General features: G+C 36.6%; 1 protein-coding gene and 1 long non-coding RNA gene across 2 annotated transcripts; both read right to left on the bottom strand.

Moving 5' to 3' along the window:
* Positions 1-4,346: 4,346 nt before the first annotated feature.
* On the bottom strand, positions 4,347-5,798 carry LOC105056816 (transcription factor MYB93). Its single transcript, XM_010939141.3, has 3 exons — positions 5,637-5,798; positions 5,423-5,552; positions 4,347-5,324 (listed from the first exon to the last, which is right to left on the bottom strand). Exons 1-3 carry the CDS (start codon positions 5,761-5,763, stop codon positions 4,610-4,612), a joined length of 972 nt encoding a protein of 323 aa, XP_010937443.1. The 5' UTR covers positions 5,764-5,798; the 3' UTR covers positions 4,347-4,609.
* Positions 5,799-9,694: 3,896 nt separating this feature from the next.
* On the bottom strand, positions 9,695-20,804 carry LOC109506541 (uncharacterized). The gene is made up of 3 exons (XR_002165919.3): positions 20,407-20,804; positions 13,355-13,475; positions 9,695-10,346 (listed from the first exon to the last, which is right to left on the bottom strand). It is a non-coding gene; the product is annotated as an uncharacterized lncRNA (long non-coding RNA).
* Positions 20,805-22,284: the final 1,480 nt, after the last annotated feature.

Genomic DNA, 22,284 nt, shown 5'->3' with positions numbered 1-22,284 from the left:
ATCTAAATACACTTTGAGCCATTGTTTTAACCTACCACTTATTAGGAAGATTCTCAATGAAGCAGGGGATCGGAGAAATCCGAAGTGATCAATTGCTCATGCAACAACACTACGTGACTATTCTTTAGAAGGCTAAATTGTATGAAGCACTCCCCATTGAAAGATTGGATGTACAAAATAAGCTAAATGAGCAACACAGTAAACCAATTGAAGACCTCATCTGGGTACCACTTGAAGAAGGAAACACTGACAAAATGATTCGAATTAGCTCGTAACTTGAGGAAACCAAATGCCAGGTTATTTCTTTCCTACAAGAGAACATGGATTTTTTCACTTAGTCTTCCTCGGACATGCCCAGTATTGACCCCAAAGTTATGGTGCACCGACTAAACATCAATCTCAGGCATCGACCAATCAAATAGAAGAAGTAGAGCTTTCTCCCGGAATGCCAAAGAGCAATCATCGATGAGGTTGACAAGCTCACCAAGGTGAGCTTCATCAGAGAGGTCGTCTATCTAACTTGGCTAACAAATATAGTTCTTGGCAAGAAGGCAAATGGAAGTGGCAAGTCTATATCGACTTTGCCAGCCTTAACATAGCATATCCGAAGAATAGCTATCTATTATCCCAAATCGATCAATTGATAGATGCCACCTCGAGCCATGAGTTTCTCATCTTCATGGATACTTTTTCAGATTATAACCTGATCTGGATGGTGTCTGAGGATGAGCAAAAATTGCTTTTACCACTAATCGAAATCTTTTCTATTATAAGTTATGCCTTTTGCCTTAAAGAATGCAAGGGTGACCTACCAAAGTTTGGTGAACTAAATCTTCAAAGATCAAATCGGAAGGAACATGGAAGTCTATATGGACAACATGTTGGTGAAAAGCTGAGGTACAAGCTACTATGTTGACGATCTTCAGAAAGTCTTTGCCACCCTCCGTAAATATTGGATGAAGCTGAATCCGATCAAGTGTGCCTTTGAAGTCACATCCAAAAAGTTCTTTGGCTTCATGGTCTCATAGTGAGGAATCGATGTGAACCCTAAGAAGATCCGAATTGTGTGGAAGATGTGCCTGCCGATGTCAGTAAAGGAAGTTCAACAGCTCACATGAAAGATAGCTCTAAACTAGTTCATTTTCATATCGACAAAATAGTGTCTCCCCTTCTTCAAGGCTCTAAAGCAAGCAAAGAATTTTTAGGGGACCAACGAATGCCAAGTGCCATTCAACAAGTTGAAAAGTTACCTTGGCTCACCACTGCTCCTCAGCAAACTGAATCGGATGAAGAGCTTCGCTTATACATGACGGTTTTTCCTACCGCATTGACCTCGATTTTACTATTGAAAAAAAGGAGGTTCCCGAAACCGATCTACTACATCAATAAGGTCCTTTGCGATGCCAAGAAACAAGATATTTGATATTTGAAAATATGTGATCTACACCCTCATTATCTCAGCGAGAAAGCTGTGCCCATACTTCCAACTCACACTGTGATACTCTTTATTAATGAACTAGCCCATGAAAACAATACTCCATTGATTAAAAATCTCGGGTCGCATTGCAAAGTGGGCCATAGCACTTTTAATGTTTGACATAAAATATCAATCCCAACCATCTATCAAGGCACAAGTACTCGCCGACTTTATTTTAGAGTGCACAATTCCTAAGAAAGATTAGACTGAGCTCAAGCCGAGGAAGGAGGAAACCATAAAACCATCGATGCTTCATATGGATGGATCGTTAAACTCGATAAGATCGGGAACTAGATTAGTCCTTATCAGCCTAGAAGGGATAATCGTTGAATATATTCTACTGTTCAGTTTTCAAACCCCAAATGATAAGGCTGATTATGAAGCTCTCATGACCGACCTCAAGATTGCTAAAGATTGGTATGCAGCAACTGAAGGTTTATAGCAACTCACAGCTTATCATCAGTTAGATATGACGAGAATATGAAGCTCAGAATTCCAACATGGTGAAGTATCTATAGAAGGTCAGAGACATCGCTTCTACTTTTCGTAGCTTTAATATTCAGCAAGTTTTCAAGTCGAAAAATGCCAGAGCAAATCTACTATGGCCAACTGTGGAACTCTGGCCTTAGCATACTAAATTGGTAGGCCACTTCACCATGACAAAGTGGTGGATCCATTTTGAGCTCTGGTCTTCATCATTATATCTCTTATTTGCTCTTTTCGTGATAAAGATGATACGTCCTTTCTCTAGCATCAATCTATTACTGTAAAACTCTAGATCTAGGTCAGTATCTGACCAAGCTAGAGATTAGTCGAAATCCTAGCAAGAGAGGCATTCCTTCCTTTCAAAAATGATCTAAAACCAAAAATTCATTCATCGGAGTTTGTCTAGCGAAGGATCCTTCGATGCTAAAGTCCGGCAAAACTTTAGAAATAATCGGAAAAGAGAGAGAGAGAGGCAAGGTGGAGATTGTTTTGTTGATTAGAACTTATCTAAAGATTCCATTCTCCTCTCTTTATATAGAGGGAAGACCGTTAACCAATACCTAAGTTTCCGAGATTTACAATGGCATTCAGTAACAGGGACGAATCATGCATGCCTACATCATGCGCTTCCGCTGTGGATGGTTTTCACTCGCATGGTGGAAATATTGGACCACATGCATGCAGGCAAGGGAAACTGTTCGGATCATGTGGAGCTCAACTGAGTCAAAGGAGTCAATTCATAAGGATCAAATCATAATCGTCGGTATGTGGCCGAGGTCGCTCCTTAGGTGGCGGCCGAGGTTGCTCCTCAGGCGATGACCGAGGTCAGGAATTCGGGTGACGAAGAACTCCGCAACAGATGTCATTGTGAAGGTCTTGGGAAATGACGAGCCTTCAACTATTTGGGTCCTTCCCATCATTGCTACTGTTGTTCTTTGACCCTTTTTTTGACATGACACCCTAGGTCAGCTCTCTAACTGCCTGAGATGCCATGTTTCCTCTCTATTTATTCTTTATCGTGGTTGTTAATAATTATCTAGAAGTATGTGTTAATTCCAAGCCTCCTCAATGTACCTGAAACGAAATAATCATAGTTTGCAGACGTATCTTTCTTGTGAAAATGGAGAAGGTTACAAATTCATGACCTCCTGCACCACAAATAATTGGTTGGAAAGAAATGAGAGAAATTTTATAAACAGATATCTTTCGGGGAATTTCGATGTTTCTTATGGTTTCTTTTTCAAGCTGGATTTCTCAGCTCAGGGATGATAGACGGACTTTTATCCTATGCCTTCTTGGTGACAAGAACCTACTTTGCTCCTTCTCTCCTCCTCTCTCTTTGTATGGAACTCCTCTTAGAGTACCCGTCTTTATTTCCTGGATAAAATAGTGATGGTTTCCCATCTTGACATCCAAGAGAAAAAAAGAGCTAAGTGAAAGAATACTTTGCTGAGGTGCTCATGGTGGCTGAGATATTGGTTCGTATAGGAATTTGGCACCCATTAAAGTGACATATAAAATTGCACCTCTTATTATCTGATACAAACCAATAAGTTCCAAGATATTAGCAAATTCAATCAACATTTTGGTTCGGATTATTTAATATTGTTATTATCATCTCAAATGAATTTTTGATTTGAAAATATAAAATCAAGGTCTAGAAAGACAACTGATCTAAGTTCCACTGTGTTGGCTGATATTGCAATATCTTGGCCCCTTTATGTACATCAATCTTCCACCTTGGTCAATATAAATTAATTTCAGTTCATCTCAGTGTCGGTCATAATTGATATGGCCGATATATCAGCTTTTAGAAACCACATTTGTCCACCTTCTCCATTTTTTTTCTGAAAATTTATAATTTAAACCGAAGTCTTTCTGCAAAAATAAGTCCGTTTCTCATTCAAGGTGGTGGGACCAAGCATCGTGGTTTTGGTAGGCAAATCATTGAAATGATCTTTGCATGACTAATTGAATACACATGTTGCAAACAATAAGATGGATAACATTGGGGCCGAATCAAAAAAAAAAAAAAAAACTAAAGGAATCCTACTTACCCTACGAATAAGGTGATCATAAGAAATAATAGTCTTTTTTTTGGGTTAGAGATAGTAGTCTTTTCATTAACACTAGCATATCCAAAAGAATTCTTCATAATGGTTAGACAACTTGCATATGCTAGATGACTTAGCTATGATTCTTTGTGTTTTCTTTAGTAAATAGTCATGCATTATACGTATGTAATGTAGAAATATTGCCGTCCGCACATGGATATGAATTTAAAATTACTGACAGGCATTGCTAAATTATTATTATATATCAATGACCATGATCATTATGACATAGATAAAGTGATCTGGAATGAATAATTAGGTTAGAATCTAGAATTGGAAGGAAGAAAATGAAACAAATCCATGGTAAATGGAAGAGAGAAGAAGAATACATAGAAGCACCAAAACCCAAGCCAAGTATATACAAGCATTCGTGTATACATGTACAAGTGTGCTAGTATCTGAATAAGAAACGCACTGCATTAATGTCCATCAGCAATGCGTGCACGCACTACTTCCCCAGAAATACGAAGAAAAAGAAAAGAAATGGATAAACAATATGATGATATGAAAGTATTGAAAAAGATAAAAATAGTCAAGCAAACTCGGACATAAATGGATCATCAAGCAGGAGCTCTGGCCAGAAGGAAGGAGGACTCCCACTTCCACCGCAGCTAGAGGTACTGTAAGCATCCCCTGGGTTGCTGGCCGACATGTCGGTGAGAGGAGGAAGAGATGAGTGAAGTGAAATCCATGGCGTTCTTGGGGTGCTACTCGGATCTCCCTGGCTTAATAAACTGAAGTCGGATCCTTGGATGGTGTCGCTGCTCATAGGTTGGTCAGATGACGAGCATGGGATCTGAAGATCTGGCAATTGGCTGATTTGACTGTTGCCATCAATACCTTCAATAGGACTTATGGTGGGGACTGAAGTAAAGGAAAGCATCTGTAGAGGGCTCAAAATGCTCATAGGTTCCATGTTAGTGGTGGTGATAGTGCCAAGGCTGTTGGTGCTGGAGTTACTGGCCATGGTTGCAGCTGACTGGAGTAGGTGCTGGAAGTATTGAAGCCTTGCAGCCTGGACAGCCTCGGCCTGAAGGTGCACGATATGATCGTCCCAGGGATCGATGAGTTCACGAAGGTTGGCAAGGGCAATAAGCTGGGGGAGGGTGGCGAAGAATTCAGTCCTCGGGCGGTGGGTCATCGGGTCAAACCCCATCTGGATCAGCTTCTTCTTGAGGTGGGTGTTCCAGAAGTTCTTGATCTCATTGTCAGTTCGGCCAGGGAGGTGTGTAGCAATCGCCGACCACCTATGCGAACCAAAAAGTTTAGCTTCCATTAGTATCAAAGATGGCTTATGGGAGACTGTAGAGTTAGCATAGCCACATGTAGGAATGCGGAAACATACCTGTTGCCGAGAATAGAGTGGAGATGGAGGATAGTTTGCTCTTCTTCTTGGGAGAATTTGCCTCTCTTGATGTCTGGCCTTAAGTAGTTGGTCCATCTCAGCCTGCAGCTCTTGCCACATCTATTGAGCCCTTTAAGTGGAACGAGAACCAAAATTTAGATAGCTGCAAGAGTGAGAGAGAGAGAGAGAGAATGAGAGAGAGAGAGAGAGAGACCGGCAAGCCTGGGGAGGGCTCTCCAGCTGCCATGGCCATTCTTTTGGATGTACTGGACCAGCTTCTGGTCTTCTTCAGGGGTCCAGGGCCCCTTCTTGAGGCCATTCTCATTAGGAGATCTTCCCATGGGTGTCCTTTGTTGGGGTGGTGGGGTTTGGGTACCGGTGGAGGCTATATATAACACGAGAAATTCGTTGTGCACCGCGGGCCGAGTAGAAAATCCGCGGTGTAGCACACCGCTTTGTACAATTAATTCATATAGTCATCGTTATCTAATATATATTTAATATTTATAAATTAAATTTTTTATTTAAAAATTTTATATGATAAAAATATTTTTATTTTTTTAAAAAAATTATGATATCTTATGATATAATATGATACAGAACGTCATAATATGATTTAAAATATTATAATATAAAAAGAATATTTTTATTCAACTATTTTTCAATACGTAATACTTGTCGGTCGGTTTTTTTATTTGAAAATTTTGAATGATGAAAATATTTTTATTTTTTGAAAAAAATTATGACATCCTGCGTTATATTATAACATTCTGTGGATAAAAATTATAATTTTTTCTGAATGAATATATCATAATATGAACATAGAATATCATAATTTTTTGAAAGAATAAAAATATTTTCGTCATACAAAATTTTTAAATAAAAAAATTAATTTATAAATATTAAATATATATTAAAAAATAATAATTATATAAATAAATTGAATAAAATAATGTGCTCTATATTAGATTTTCTACGCTGCCTCCGATGCACAAAAAATTTCAAACTCAACCTCGCAGGCCGCCAGAACCATGCTTGCCGGTTTATGCATGCACTTCTTTGGCTTTATTTCCTTGTTTATTATATAGCTAATGGAAAAAGACTAATTAGCCCTCTTAATTATTGGTATTTATTATTTAGTGTTTTAGGTTCCAAGTTCTCAGTAGAACATGGCCTGTACATCCGCACGTGCGCTGCACACGAGCGGTTCAATGACAGGCACATTACGGACGGCACTGATCCTGCTAATTATGTAGTAATTTAAAAGAGCTAGGAGTATTTGATATTTCAATGCATGGCTAATATCATGCACATGTACGCAGGGAGAATTTGATAGTATGTATTTTTCAGAGATATATATAGTATGCATTGTTCTGACCTTTAAGAGGTTTTTTCCTAAGATTATATTCCTAAATGTGAGTCCTTTACAAGCATATTATATATAAATTAAAAGAAAAAACAAGTATCTAAATAACGAGAAGAGAAAGAGGCTTATATCAAAAAAAAAATTATGGTAGAACTGCATAAAATGTTTGACTAGTTGTTAACTCGAGTAATGTACCTTTTTAGAGAAAATTTTTTTCCTAAGATTATATTTCTAAATATGAGTTGAGCATATTATATATAAATTAAAAGAAAAAATAAATCTCTAAATACCGAGAAGAGGAAGGGGTTTATATTAAAAAAAATGTAGTAGAACTGCATAAGATGTTTGACTAGTTGTTAACTCGGGTAATGCACCTTCTTAAAGAAAATTTCACAACCATAAAAAATGGATAAAGTTTACAAAAGAAAATGACTATAACTTGAGAAATAGGAAAGCAATCAAAAAAAATATTCAAAAATTAAAATCCAAATTCATATAACCAAAAATCTCATTATACTCACATAGCATGAATCACATCAATCATTCGCAATCTAGATCACGTGGCTGGCATGCATGAGTTATAAGCCAATGGGAACCATGTTTATAATCAATCACCTAATTGACAGAAATCCAACAGTGCCCTTTCTCCTCTCCTACAATTGAAAATAGTGTTTAGATGCCCAACTATGTCTAGTGTATGTGAAACATGGATGAGAAATAAACTCTAGAATTGTAGAAAATTAATTCTACTTTCATGCATTACAACCACCAAGGTCCATGCCTATTTTCTTTCTCAAATAGGATTATAAATTTGTTGCCCATAATTTGCAGCCAAGAAGGCTATAAGAGAGCACATAAGATGCAACCTCATCAAACGCTACAAGGGTTACAACAGGAATTTTCGAGGAAAAGCAAGGCCGATTAATGATGCTGTCATCTGCTCCTTTCTAATACAGAGAACGTAAGTGAGAGTAGTCCACGTGTCTTGGGACGTAAGATCAGAAATCCTCCCCATGCACGCAACAGAAGAAAAGCAAATAGCTCTCGTCACCAACCCCCAATCATCACCCCATCAATACACAATACCCTCTTGCATCCAAAAGAAGAAAAAAAAAAAAAATGCACAAAACCTTCGCCCCTCGACGTTCACACGTTAGTCTTATTCTGCTTTGCATGCGTACGTAACTTCTCCCATGGACACGCTTTCCTTGTCTCAACCCAAAGACTACCTAAGACTTTTGATGAATCCACTTTGCACATCAATGATGGCAGAGTTTTCCAATATAATCTGACGGCTGACAACTCTTTCTTATGGTCTATTTCAACCACTATATTAAGCTTGATTGAACCTTAGTTTCTTTGGTAGAAATGATCAAACCTTGTTTGGTAGAAACATGTATTGACTCAAAGACAAAGACCAAGAAGATGGATATATATATATATATATATGTAGAAACAACCACCATAAAGCTTTGAAATGGAGACTATCGAATGAAATATATCTTTACTAAGGATTTCTAAACTACCCTCCACGTACTCAGGGATATGTTACAGCACCAAATATCATAGGAGAGATTTCCATGATCAATTTATATGTCAAGCTGAGTATACAATACATGGTCAGGCGGCGATTGACTTTGGAGATGCGAACAACAAGAATGGATCAAAATTTGAGATATCCATGTCATGTGTAACAATGTAGCAGCCTTATCTCCTCAATTATACAATACATGGATAAACCAAGGTCCACTATCAAGGGCTCATTTCTAGGATTGACTGTCAAAAACTACATCAAGAATGGAATTACGTAATTTGTTTTCTTGCTGGGATACACGGATTTGGTGGCAATAAGCCTCATGTGCTAGCTCCTTGATATTATCTTCTCAGATGCCATGGCTGTATAAAGTATACACCGATTAGGTGAATACTGTCATTCACAATATATAATAATGTGTCGTATAGACCTTTGCAGCACTCTTTAGGATTAATAAGAGCTGGCAAAGAACTGGTTTCAAAGGAAACGAAATGGTAGGCATCACGGCTGCACCCTTTTGGGCTTGCAGACAACTGAATTTAGAAGAACAAAGAACTGGTTTGAGGACCCCACGTTGCCCAAGCAAAATGCAGCTTCTTAGCAAATTGTTACAGCAAAATGCAGCAGTGTATGTACAACAAACAACACCATGCACTACCAATCAACAGCCACACATATGCATGTAAGATGAAACCGAAATGGGACCCCAAGAGATCTGCAAAGAACTCATGGGTGTTACCGACTCATTGGCTGCCCATTGTTCTTTGCTGTTGCTCTCCAGCAGCTTATCCACTTCCAAGGAGGACGGGTCCCAGCGGCGGCCATTCTTCCACGTGGAAGTGACAGCCTTCCCACTCTAACCAACCCCTCCTCTCATTGGCTCAAAATTATATATAAAATTTTGAGCAACTTGTTTCCTTTGGGCTGCATAGGATATTACAATAACTTAAATAGCACAATCATGTGAAGTGGAATTCACAGCCGGTGGGCCTCCAAAGGTTTGGATGGGGGTATGGTATCCCCACAGCTTAATGATGCCCTCTCCATTCTTTTCCATTCCCCAATGTCAAATTTCCTTCAAATGAGTACAAAGAGTCATTGTTTTTTTTTATGTAAGAGTACAAAAAGTTATCGTTAGCAGGGACGCGCTCTATAGTTATGAGAACACTTTATTCAGAGAAATGGAAAGGGTGGAAAGTTCCCAAGAGCACGTAGTAGCAAGAGGATGTGAGAAATATAAGATTATAACAAGGCTAGGGCTAGGCATCACAGATACACAGATGAGAGCGGTTGGATATGAGAAATAATTGGTTTCGCACAGTTAAATGAGAAAAAAAAAAAAAGGGCATGATATTGTACAGTGACAAGCACATAAGAAAAAGCAAGCGCTGAACCAACTCACATTTTAAGGCATGTGTTTTTGGACTCTTTCTAGGTCCATATGTTGTCTTCTGCTACAATCATGAACTGATTGGGGTTGGAGTCGATTTCAGAACTTCATGCTACTGCCCACAAGTCTTAAGATCTTAATCAGATAATAGTGACAAAAGGTGATGATGATGTGCGACTAGAGTCAAATTGTCACCAACGAACCAGAAGAATAGTTAATCCTCAAAAATAGGAAGTCTTCGATGAGCTATATACAGTTTAAGCTGCAGAATCAGTTTAGTCATCTCGAATCAAATGCATACAATCAGCAGTAACTGCAATGATGTTCTTGAGATTGAGACAAGCTGATGGTGACGCTCTTTTTGACAATGTGGCAGGGTTAGTGATGGAGTTGGTGCAGCCAACAACCAAAATCTCCTCCACCACCTTGATCAATCCCTTCAATTAAGACATTCTTCATTGCTGATGCACTTTAACCCTATCCACAAGCTCAAACAACCATCAGCACTTTCAAAACATATTTGTCACAATATTTATTCCGGGTTGAATTGTATCCAGAAATTGTGACCATGCTTTCTTGTAGGCCCGCCTTGCTTTTTTCGTCTCTCCTATTCCTCTGCATTTCCTTTACAGTCCTGCAACAATCAGGGATTTGGTTGTTTCATCAAGTGGTTGCTTCAAAGTAGACATGCGTTCTAAATGTATCATCAAACGTTCCAAGTCTTGTCTGGATAGCAATGACTTTTCTGCAGAAGTACTCAAAACTACAGTTTGTTTCAACAGAAACTTCAAAAACCAACTTGTAAACAGAGACTAGGAGGGTGGTGGCATCCCTTGCTATTAGGAGTCAATGCATGAGATCAACAAAAGGAAAGGGTTTTCTACCTTTCCTTTTTCTTCTGTGCTTTCTTTTGCATGCATATTTTTTATTCCTACACTTGCATCATTTGGTGTTGGCGACAAGCTAAGCCCAATACTAGAGGAAAACCTAATCACTCACTCCAAAAAAGCTAGGGTATATTATATTTTGGAAGGTTGCTTCCTCTATTAAGGTTCCTTGTCGGATGGACCACCCTTGCATGAGAAAATGTTATATAAATGAGGGTGTAGATCATTCATTGTGGATTTCTTATGTCACCCAACTAATGATCAAAAAATTATTTATACAAGGCTGAACTAAACAATTGATTTCCGCATAGACTTGGTTTCTAACCATGTCTCTCCATTTCCAAACATAAACAGTAACTGGTGAATTAAATTGCATCTCATACTACAACCTGTACGAATTCGTGATAAACTGCTGTATATCAAAGGATTTTTTTTTTTTTTTTTTAAAAGAGCACTAAAATGGCTGAGCAATATGATGTTGTTTCCCTATATCTGCAATTTCTTTCTTTCTTGTGTACTCTTCATCAAATAACAAGAGGCTACAGTTAAGTAAGACATCATATTGTTAAATGAACAACTTAAAATATTCAGTTAAAATCTTAGATAAGTGGAAGGTTTTGTCTTTTCAATAAAGTTGCGATGGATTAGTATATTTAAACTAACACAAAGTTGAAATTTTGGATATAAAATACAGTGACCACTATTTAAAGAAGGGAATCAGTACCTGCAAAAGTGTATAACATCCCATGCACGTGAGTCATATTTGAGTCGCTATTTAAAACCAACTACCCCTTTCTAGACTATTAAGTCCTACAACTGTTTATCCGTATTATAATAAATGTAGGGCATTGCAAATCTAATGCTAATTTCATCATATCTTTACCATTTCAATGAAAATTACAGGCTCAGATGTTAGTGCATTCTTTCTGGAGGGGTTGAACCATCACAGCCTAGTGGTTATGACTTGAGTCTAGCACTGTCCATGTCATTGGTTGGATCCTAATTACTAATCCATCCTGATGTCACTAATGGTGATGAACAGGAAAAATATTTGGAAAGAGAATCATAGTGAAATAATTACAATCATAATAATAGAAAGGATAGGAATAACAAATTAAGAATTAGAGCACCACAGTGATGGAAAGTCATCTAATTATCTTGTTCAGCTAAATTGAAGAATGGTAGTGTTTCAACTCCTCATGTAACCACTTGTTCTGCAAACTCATGTTTCATAATTTTTTTGGGAAGGACATGCTTTGTAAAATTTTTAACAACATCAAAAAAGAAAAAACAAACATCAATCCTTAAGAGAGAATAACACAGAATTGAAAAGCATGAACCCCACAGCTGAATAAATAAACTAAATACCAAAAAAGACTCGCCAAATATCAAGATAAGCGATCCTACAATATCTCATGTTCAACCTTAATGGCATAATAAAGGGGTTAAGTAGTTTGTAGTGAAATTCTTGGATTGAAGTATTCAACCTCCTGCTATGATAAACACATTAGAAAAACAAGACAAAACCCACATACAAAGCTGGGTACATTTCTCAATAAGCATCCCTTGGTGCTGGGTTTTCCTAACCATTATTCCTAACTCCAGAGGAATTCTTTATCATCAGTGCATACCAATTGTTTCTCAAATTGATATAGCAGCTGATGTTATGCCTAGGGATACTTATATGCCATATAATGTTTGCAAGCTACTGAATATTCTAATTATTGGGCCAGCAACTACATTATAGGGACAACTGCCACTAGCAATGACCTTATTCCCTAAAAGGGGTTAGTGAAAGTCTCTTAGAATGATTAATGAATTAAGCACACTCCACTTGACATTTAAAAACAATAAACAAAATTAAGTTCACATGATTCCTCCATGTTTAACTTGTTCTTCACTTTGGCATATAGGAGTTCGATCAACACTAACATCTACCAAATAGGATGTCTCGAATTAATGACTTACATGCTAATTTTCTCAATTTTAAAAGGCAGTAATTTTTATTGTTTATTTTTTTTCCTTGGAAATATTTTTTTGGAATAACTACGCCATAGATAGTTGAGGGTGTTTGATCAGCGATAATATAACTTTAACAATCAAACCTGGCAAGCAAATATTCACAATCCAAGGAATTATTTTCAGTAAATGATAAGTCCTCATTAAATCCTTATGCTTGTTATCAAATTATCATGCAGATAGGAGGTGGAACTACAACAGATCAACATGCCAACAATAATGTATACTGATCATCAAAATTAACTAAGCAGAGACATATTCATTCAGTTTATGTGAATGCAGCTTCTCCCAGTTAATATAGCCTTCCATTGGGTGAGTTAAAACTATATTATAATGTTATGGGTTTTACATTCTATTCGATTTAAACCTCTAGCTATGTCGTCTTTGTTCATTTCTTACAAGATATTTATCATTTTGGCATCATTCAATTGTTACCAAGCAAGGCCCACATTTCAGTTCCCTGCCTTCAACCAAAGGCCTCATATATTTATCAGAATACTAATTTCTTCATATAAAATTTTAACAGTTTTAAGACGTTTCACATTCTTAATGCGTAGCTTTGCAGGTTGCACATTGCATATTAGTTAGTCCTTAAAAGAAGGGTTCTGTTTTTTTTTCATGAGTAGCATAATTTAACAAGTATAGGAACAGAGGAGATGTTTTGTCTTAGCAGCATCAAATGAAGTCCAACTTAAGCATGCATTGTCATCACATAATCAATAATAATAGTACGTACCTGGGAAAGACTTATCAATGGGTATTCCAGTAGAGGGAGTAGATCATTACAACAGTCATTTATCTGATACCCAGATATATTTTATTGCAAGTTTGACAACATTTTATGCAAATTGGATTCCCTGTAGATGAAACCAAGGACTAAATTTCAGCATAGCGGTTTTCTAGCAGATCAGCTTATATTAGGTGCATGGTGTTAAATACTGATGACTCTAATTATCAGCTAATTGATGATGACGGTCTGATACGGAAATCTGGTCAGGAATCATGATCCTATGACATATCATTAGTTTTTGTGTACAATTAGAGACTACCTACTGTTATTGTTTAGCCATCAATTTGTTGAGTTCTTTATACATAATTTTTCATTTAAAAACTAACCAGATGGTTTCTTAAATGCATAATTTTTTGTTCACTAGATCACGATATGATTCCATAACAACACATCATTCTAATTAGAGTACAGGTTAAGACCACTCCAAAATTGTTTGGAGTCAGGGTTCACGGTCCCCTGATGGTGCCCTGGTCCTGAACTTCATCCACTTGGACTGATTGGATAGATGAAGTTATTCAATTAATGAACATTTCTTGGATTTAGCTTTGATTTTGCAGGCAGTACAAAGTGATCTGATATATGGATGGTAATGTTGCCAGTGTGGGTAATTCATGCATGGTATAATCAACATGACGATCTAAAGTAAGCACCTAACTAATCTCAGAGATGGGAGATTCATACACAAGGTATTTTACAGGAACTGCAAAACCCTCCTAAGGCTGTTTTGTTGTCCAGCATAATGGAATACCAGTTATCATAGAACTGAGAATGATGGAATAGATTGTTGGAAACTAAGAGATCGAACTGTTTATTAAACAGTGAAAATTCAGCACCATATCCAATTTCATAAAAGCACCTAGCGTCATACTGTTATTTGTGGAATATGTATGATATGAACCCATTCTGCATGGCTAATGAGGGTCAGGTGGGCACAGGAGGGCAAACAGCATGATCCTTAACTCACTCATATGGAAAGAATATCCAGATTTTTTTCCGAACATGATGAAATTTGAACCAGCTTAGATCAAGCTGGCTTTTTTATAGTTATCTTTTTGGACTGCACTGAGTCTGGTTTAAATGGGTCTGGGACTCTGGTGGAGATATATATCCAAGAAGAAAGAAAAAAATAGTTTCGCATGGACCAAAACTTGCATCCAATGATCTTTTGCATCTATCATATCTTCTGAACTAAAATGGTTGGTTCCTTGTCAGTAGGCTGATTCTGGTTAGCATCAAACTTACCATCATGGTAAGTGGGCCTAACTTACAGGATCAAGTTTGATCAACAAGTCAAAGCCCTGGGTTTTGTTGTTTTTGGGTTAGTTTAAGTTCATATACAACGTATTTACTCCATTAACAGCCCTAGCCCACAATATATTATACACAATAGTGGTGGCAGCTCTGAGGGCAAGTGATTTTATGATCAGCAAATAGCATGTCCAAGCAGAATAAAATATACTTAATGCACAATGAAATACACAAGGATCTGAACAAGTGTGTTTGCACAGACAAGCTCTACTTAGATATGATTACTAATAAATGATAATGAGAACAACAAGGAGATTGCTGATAGCTACATGCTCATCAATGTATAAACGGACAAGAAAGAAATGGATTCATGGAAGCAAGACTGATTATAAAGATACAGAGGATTTAGATGTCATTAGGGTGATCAATAAGCTAGCAAATTAAGCTGATTTAAAGGAGAAGATAGAAGTACTTTTGCCAGAAGATGGTTGGATAAACATTTAGGCTAGATGGAGAAGGCATATATCTTGGTAGAGGGAGAAGGCATCTGTCTAGTTAAGGGTTCAAGCGGGTGGATCAAATCTTTGACATGATCCAAATTGGTCTTGGATCTATTTACTCAATGGATTCAAGTCACGTCTAAATTTAATGAGGCGCTCAAACATGAGTATATTAAGCTAAGTCAAGTCAGGTTAGATCAGATCTGTTAAGTTCATGCATAAACCACCAATTCTACCAAAACCCAATGCAGGGTATTAGATTTTACAAAGCGGTGGATCCAGGATTCTAGTTAGGACCGAACATTTACAATTCTGCAGTCACAGCAAAGGAACATAACTTTAAACACAGAAGTTAAATAGAGTCGCACGCTTGCTACCATAAGTAATAAAGAACTATAGTCTTTTAAAAATAACATGATAAGAAGAGCAAGGTTTCAAATCTCACAGTATGCCCCAGTAGCATTCATGTACTAGTTCAGTACAAGACATGATATATCCCCCGTATCTACTCATGGTTTACTAAAACAGACAATACCTCTATGTCAACACAAGTCGATACGGCATGGAATATACCACTCAGGGTTGCATGCTTTCGTATGGTCGAGAGTTGAAACTTGAAACTTTGAAGGGAAGATGCCACAGTAAATGAAATATCAAGCACAGACCAAAATATCATGGGAAGACTAGGTTAATTTGGTTTTTAGTTCCTCTCTTGAGAGAAAACTAGGTTAATTTGGTTGACTAACATACTCAATCGCATTTTGAGAGTAAGGTTAATTCTAATTTATCAAAGAAGTATCAAGATGCACATTGATAAGTTTTGTTTTATTCAGTTTTAAGTCATTTTTCAAATAATAAGGGAAGGTAATTTAGGATGAAAAAATATTTAGGAATACATCAAAACTATTTCTTGCTATAAAAACTGATGAAAAATTCAAGATGTTAAAGAATCTGCACAAGGTCTTTATGACTTGGGAAAAGCATAGTGCAGAAAAATAAAAAAACATACAAAATAAAAGTTAATTCATCAAGTTTATACACTAAGGATCGGTGGTGAGCAAAAGAAATAAGCAAAAAAACAAGCTACTAACTTTAGGGTCAATCTACAGCTCTTCAGAGTTTAGTCATTCATGCATGAAGAAGGTGTCCTGAAAAAGGACATTAAATTTGTTATGGATAGTATGAAAAAGTAGTGGAAGGTGTTAAAAAATAATTGCAGCAAAATAAATATCAAATTTGTGATGAGCTACATGAAGGATGGTTTAAGTCCATATCTTTTTTACACATGCCACAGATGAAGATATAAATGATATTTAGGTCTAATCATGTAAGTTTCATGATGAGAGATGAATCATGAATGTCATGTTGAAGTTATGGAGGAAAAATTTTAAGTGGATAAGAGAAAACAGAACTAAGTTAAGGAATGCATATAGGGAGGAAAAGAGGTCTCCCTTGGAACAGAAGCGTCATTTCTCATCACAAACTCCTAATATGAAATTCCACAGCAGATGTAAAGTCATGTGATTACACCTTATGTGTACTATAACTACACCTTAAAGAGAACTCTGGAGTTAGGATAAGCAAGATCGCCAAGAGCTGAAACCTCAAAATATAGTGCTTAGTAGAGAGGTATTTTTTTTAATAGGTAAAGCCCACATGAACAACCATGTTATTTTCTCTTTTGGGGGGCTTTTTCTTTTTTCCCTTTTTTTTTGGGTGGGGGGGTGTGTTCACTTGCTTTGAGAGAGAGAACAGCCCATTTCCTCAACCTCTAGCTTTGTTGGAAAGACATGTGCATTGCACATACTCAATACTAGTATGTATACAAATTACTAGATGGGAGAATTCCCAGCCAAAATCAGGGTGAAGGCAAGTCAAACCTGGTCACAGTATCCAACACCCAATGACTTTACCAATTCAACCAATTGGCACTAATTGCATATTCCACATATAGCAATCAAGCCAAGTCAAGCATGTTTGCAAAGATTATTGTTGAATTATATGTTCTTCATTTCCTTCAAGAGTCACTAAAACCTATGCTTGTGGCTCATCTATAGACTAATCTTTTGATCAAAATATCACATATCTTTTATCACTACTTTTATCACTATGTCTAATCCACATGAACCCATATAATGAAGTGCATGAGACTAAACTTAGCTTCAAAATAGGCACTTAGATGCCTCATCTTATTTGTGCAGATTGATTCATGATGCCATTAATGTTGCTAAATCAATTACATGAAACATGCCCTTTACTTCAGAAACTTTTTTTTCCTGATTATTTATTCTAATGTGATTATCTTTACACTTGGGGCTGACATCAGAAATAGTAGTGGTTAAGCAAAGGAGAGCGAAGAGATCAGGATAAAGGAGAAGCAAGTAGAAAAAGGGAAATATCAAGTGGAATCCACCACTAACTTCAAATTAAAAAAAAAAAAAAAAATCGAATTCTTCACTATTCACTATTTTTTGGAACATGACTTGATATACATAATACATGATAACTTCATATCCCTCACACTAGCACATCTCAACTTGTCTAGAAGATAAATAATAATTACTGTCACAAACTCCAAAAGACAGATGCATGAACCATAATTAATAAAGCTAGAAACACCAAAAGACACATTGAACATACTAACATAAAATAAAAGCATAACAACCATTAGCTATTCATAGCATAATTAATTCTGGACTTTGACTGCAAAGTGCAAACTAGTAAATGGGCTACTCCAAGATGGCCTGAATCAAAATGGATTAAAAACCCAAAATGATCAATCCATTGCTCCTGCATCAAATCATTCTGCTACGTGGAACTCACCCTCAAGTTCAAAGCTTTTTAAGAATTTGATGGTGTAGGTCTTCAAATATCATTCATTGTGATGCCCTTAATCTTTTCTTCTAGCATCTCTTATTGAACATCTTTATGCACAATCGATAATGTAGCCCCTAATGATTTTGCTCAACAAACTCTTGCAAAGTTGCAATATTTTCACCCACAAGAATTTGGTTGGACCCAACAAGTGTGCATTAATCATGAATGATAGGCATGTGTATACTCCTTGCAAGTATGAATCTTCATAATCTTTGAATACAGAAAGCAAAGAGAAATCAAGACCATTTATCAAATGTGACTTTCTCTTTTATCAACATCTAGATGTCAAGGATTCGAGGGATATTCATACTCAGCAGTAGGTCTTCTAGTTGTAGAAGCCATGAGTTGTGAAAGCATAGCTTGAATGCTCGAACCTTTTCTCTTGTTCCTAAATTTATTGCTTCTTTGAATTGACTGGTTACTTCTTTAAAACCTTCATTCAGCCATCCTTCTATTTGTGCCAAGCATTTTTTTTCATGTTGATAAAGTAACTCCTCATGATTTGAAAGAAGTTCATCTTGCTTACTATTGTTACAAACCATGATTTCAAGATATAGATGTCTTCTTGAAGAGGAAGAGGAAAAGACAAGAGAAAGGATGAAAGTTGAATGAAGCTTTGACACCAACTGACACTAGAAATAGTATAGAGTTAAGCAAAGGAGAGGTAAGAGATCAAGATACAGGATAAGCAAGCAGGAAAAGGGAAAAATCAAGTGAAATCCACCACTAGCTTCAATTAACATAATGCAAATAATCCAAATCTTCACTATTCTATATGGACTTTATATAGATAATACATGACACTTCATACCCCTCATATTAATACATCTCAACTTTCTAAAAGAAAAACAATAATGACTTTCACAAACCCTAAAAGACATAGCCATGAGCTATAATTAATAAACCCTAGAAACACCACAAGACACATCAAACATTAATAGTATATAATTAAAGCAAAACAATTACTAACTATTGATAACATAATTAATACTAGACTTTGATCTACACTAGTAAATGGGCGACTCCAAGATAGTCGAAACCAAGTTGTTGATCCATCACTCCTGCATCAGGAAAATGACACAGCTTTTCAACCACTTACAATGCTCCTAATGAAGAAGACCCTATCACGACTCCTCATAGCCAAACCCCAAAATTCCAAGCTAAAAAACTGGTAGCAACATGTTCTACAAAGCATAGATTTGGTGTATATCAAAGAATAGAATGGTGCAGAATATTTCATTATTATCTCTCAATGATCTGGATATGAACTTTACTGTTCCGTGAAAAAATAAAATTCCTACTGAAATTTTTTGTGATTCTACTTGTGCAATGCAGAAGTTCATTTTCCAAGTCTCCTTGTTTCCAAAGACTCAACATATAACTCTATTATCTCCAAGAGGAAATCATCTAACAAAAACACCATATCTCCAATTAATACTAAAATATCCCTTACTTTCCCACCGTCAGATCAAACCACCATCCTGGGCAATTCTTTTTTATCCTCCCCGAGTTAGATAATGTTAGACAAAAGTTGATGAAGAACTTTCGGAGCACAAGCTATGCCCAAGTTTATACAGGTCATCATTCTTTTGCATTCCCTTATGCAATCCACGTGCACCTGTTTTCACTAAAGAAACAAACTCCGCCTATTAGTGCTTTCATTTAGCATCATTTCTCTTTCCATTGTCTTCCTTCTTCCATCTCCGAGAAGCTCTGCAACCACGCTCATTCTCATGCAAATTTCCAACGGTTCCATCCATGACTTGCAATACTTGAAAAGGGACTGCCCATCATGCTCCAAACAAGATCTAAATAGACTTATCTATTCGCATAATTTATAATCGTGCTCCTGTTCTGAGTTGAAATGGTTTGTTTGCCATATCTTAATTCACTGAAACAAAGCGCAAAAGCATCATCACCACTATCAGTGCGATAAGCACCTGTGAGAAATTCTGCATCAACTATGATGCAATTACTCTTTGTTTGGATAAAGAATGAAGAACATGAAACATGGATTCACATGGAAGGAAATAAAAAGAACAGAAGAATAATGGCAGGCAGCCTCTCCAATCATCAAATTAAATTTTTCTAGAGAATAAAATAATAATATCCTATCATTGTCAAGGCTCTTAAACTAAGAAATCGAATGACGCATGTCACTTTATCATCTAATTCAACTGATACGCATTTATAAAATCATAACAATCTTATCCTACTGCAGAGAAAAAGGAAGGAAGAGCTAGAAACGAGTCTTTTCTGGTATTATGGACAAACAGAACATTAAATCCATCTTAAAAAGAATTTCACCAGAAAAATAGGGAAACCTCTTTCACCCTTTTTGTAAAACCCAAAAAGTCTGAAACAAAACCGCACCTGATTTGATCTTTTAGCAACCCAAGAGCACTAATCTCCTCAATTTATTTGACCAAAATACAGATCCTTAATTCATTGATACAGTGCTAAGAGAACGAGAGTTCTTCTTCGGGAACGGCTCCGAGGTCGAGTCCTCTAGAGTTTCTGCGGTTGATCTCGGAGCCAAGCGGAACTCGAATGAAGGATCGTACTAGGAATCCTCCGTTACGAGCCCATTGAGCTCTGCGGAGAGAGGCAAAAGCGAACGATGGAGGAGTCCTAGGGGTTGGGAAAGGGGAGAAGCGAAACCGGCGGCGGAACAGCGGGTGGCGCGGTCGAACGGAGGAGGCTTGGAGGCGCGGTAGCGTTTTCTGGAGGGTTTGAACGCGGCGCGAGGGAATAGAAGCGGATGTTTAATATCCAATCATCTCTCTGTCATGAGTGATAGTTACAGGAGTAAATTACACCTCCCCAGTCCCCACACTTATATTTTAAAATTTTTTAATTAAATTAAATCTTAAATTTTGTTGCTACATGACCCTTTCGTTCAGTATAATCCAGCGACGTCAACAATGGCTGTTAAATTACTACTTTATTTTTTTATTTGAAAATCTAAAAAATTTGTTGAAAAATTATAAAACATCCTCATAATTTTTTACGATTTTCATGTGCATTCTAAAATATTTAAAACATCTTATATCTATAATTGTTTATTTGATGAATCCTTCGTAGTAACCGTCTCGTCTCAGTTCCTAACGCTTCATTTCAATGCCAACGAACTTGTTGTAATAATTTTCAATAGGAGAGATTTTGTTTAAAAAAAAATCAGTTAAAAATAGCATTCTTTTCTAATCTTGTACATGGAGCACCAATAAACTGACGCTGGAATTTGCTATGGCCTATGAGATCCTCAATGGAGCCCTTTGACCTACAGTTCTAGAACATAAGAAGGAGCTGGTGAAAGATTAGAGTTCATACTTATATAAATTTCAGATTCTCCTCCTCTTTCTCTTCTATTTTCTCTTCTTTTCTTCCTTCAGTTTCTCAATGGTCTCTTCTCTTTTCACTCTCTCCTCTTCTCTCTTTGAACTAGATTAAAATTAGATCAGGAAGCCCCCATTCAATAAGAAAAAAAAATAATAACTCTCTTTTAACTAGATTGAAACTGGACTAAGAATCCCCATTCTACCTGATCTCCTTCCCATTCCCACCAAAACTCAATAACTTTCTTCTCATCTAAAATTATCTCATGTGACTATCATATGGTCATGAATTTTAAAAGAGCCGTGGCTCAGCTTGGGATCTAATTGAAAAATTAAAATTTTTTTATAAGCAAATATAAATTACGAAAAATTAAAAAGATGTCATTATAATTTATCCTAATTACAAAGGAGGAAAGAAAGCAAAAATGTGCTTGCATGCAATGTTGTTCATAAAATTTTTAACAAAATCATATGTGGATAAATATTAGATTGTAGACAAATATACTCATCTTATCATCACTCAATTCGCTTGGTGGGACCATCTTTGAGATCACCTATTTCACGTATGGTGTCAATTCTCGACTATCATGCACTATATACACGAAGGGTAATCTGAACAGGGAACAAAAGGGAGCTTTGTTAGTAATAGATTCTTTAAGTTTACCTCTATGAGTTTTTAAATTTCAATTTGAGAAGAGCACTATAATCAATAACTTGTTGATTCACTGCTTAGTTCATCAAATCTAATGCAACAGATTAGTGTTGCCCATCTAATCAACAACTTTATACAAGATTGATTATCTGAACCAATACATTTTCAATTCAAGATAGATAAGCCACAGGTGCATGGATTTTTCAATCGATATGCTAGCAGGCCCTAGTACCTAAAGAGATGTATGTTGGCCCAAATATCCTA

The sequence above is a fragment of the Elaeis guineensis genome, chromosome 13 (assembly GCF_000442705.2).
Source record: "Elaeis guineensis isolate ETL-2024a chromosome 13, EG11, whole genome shotgun sequence".
NCBI classification, from domain to species: Eukaryota; Viridiplantae; Streptophyta; class Magnoliopsida; order Arecales; family Arecaceae; genus Elaeis; species Elaeis guineensis.
The sequence above is the reverse complement of the archived record's forward strand: the minus strand, read 5'-3'. Positions and strand labels throughout refer to the sequence as shown.

Excerpts from the sequence above, each read along its gene's own strand:
- LOC105056816 (XM_010939141.3), bottom strand. The coding sequence starts at position 5,763 with ATGGGAAGATCTCCTAATGAGAATGGCCTCAAGAAGGGGCCCTGGACC. Across the intron at positions 5,553-5,636 it reads AGCCCTCCCCAGGCTTGCCG|GGCTCAATAGATGTGGCAAG; the intron begins GTCTCTCTCTCT and ends TTCCACTTAAAG. Across the intron at positions 5,325-5,422 it reads CACTCTATTCTCGGCAACAG|GTGGTCGGCGATTGCTACAC; the intron begins GTATGTTTCCGC and ends TGGTTCGCATAG.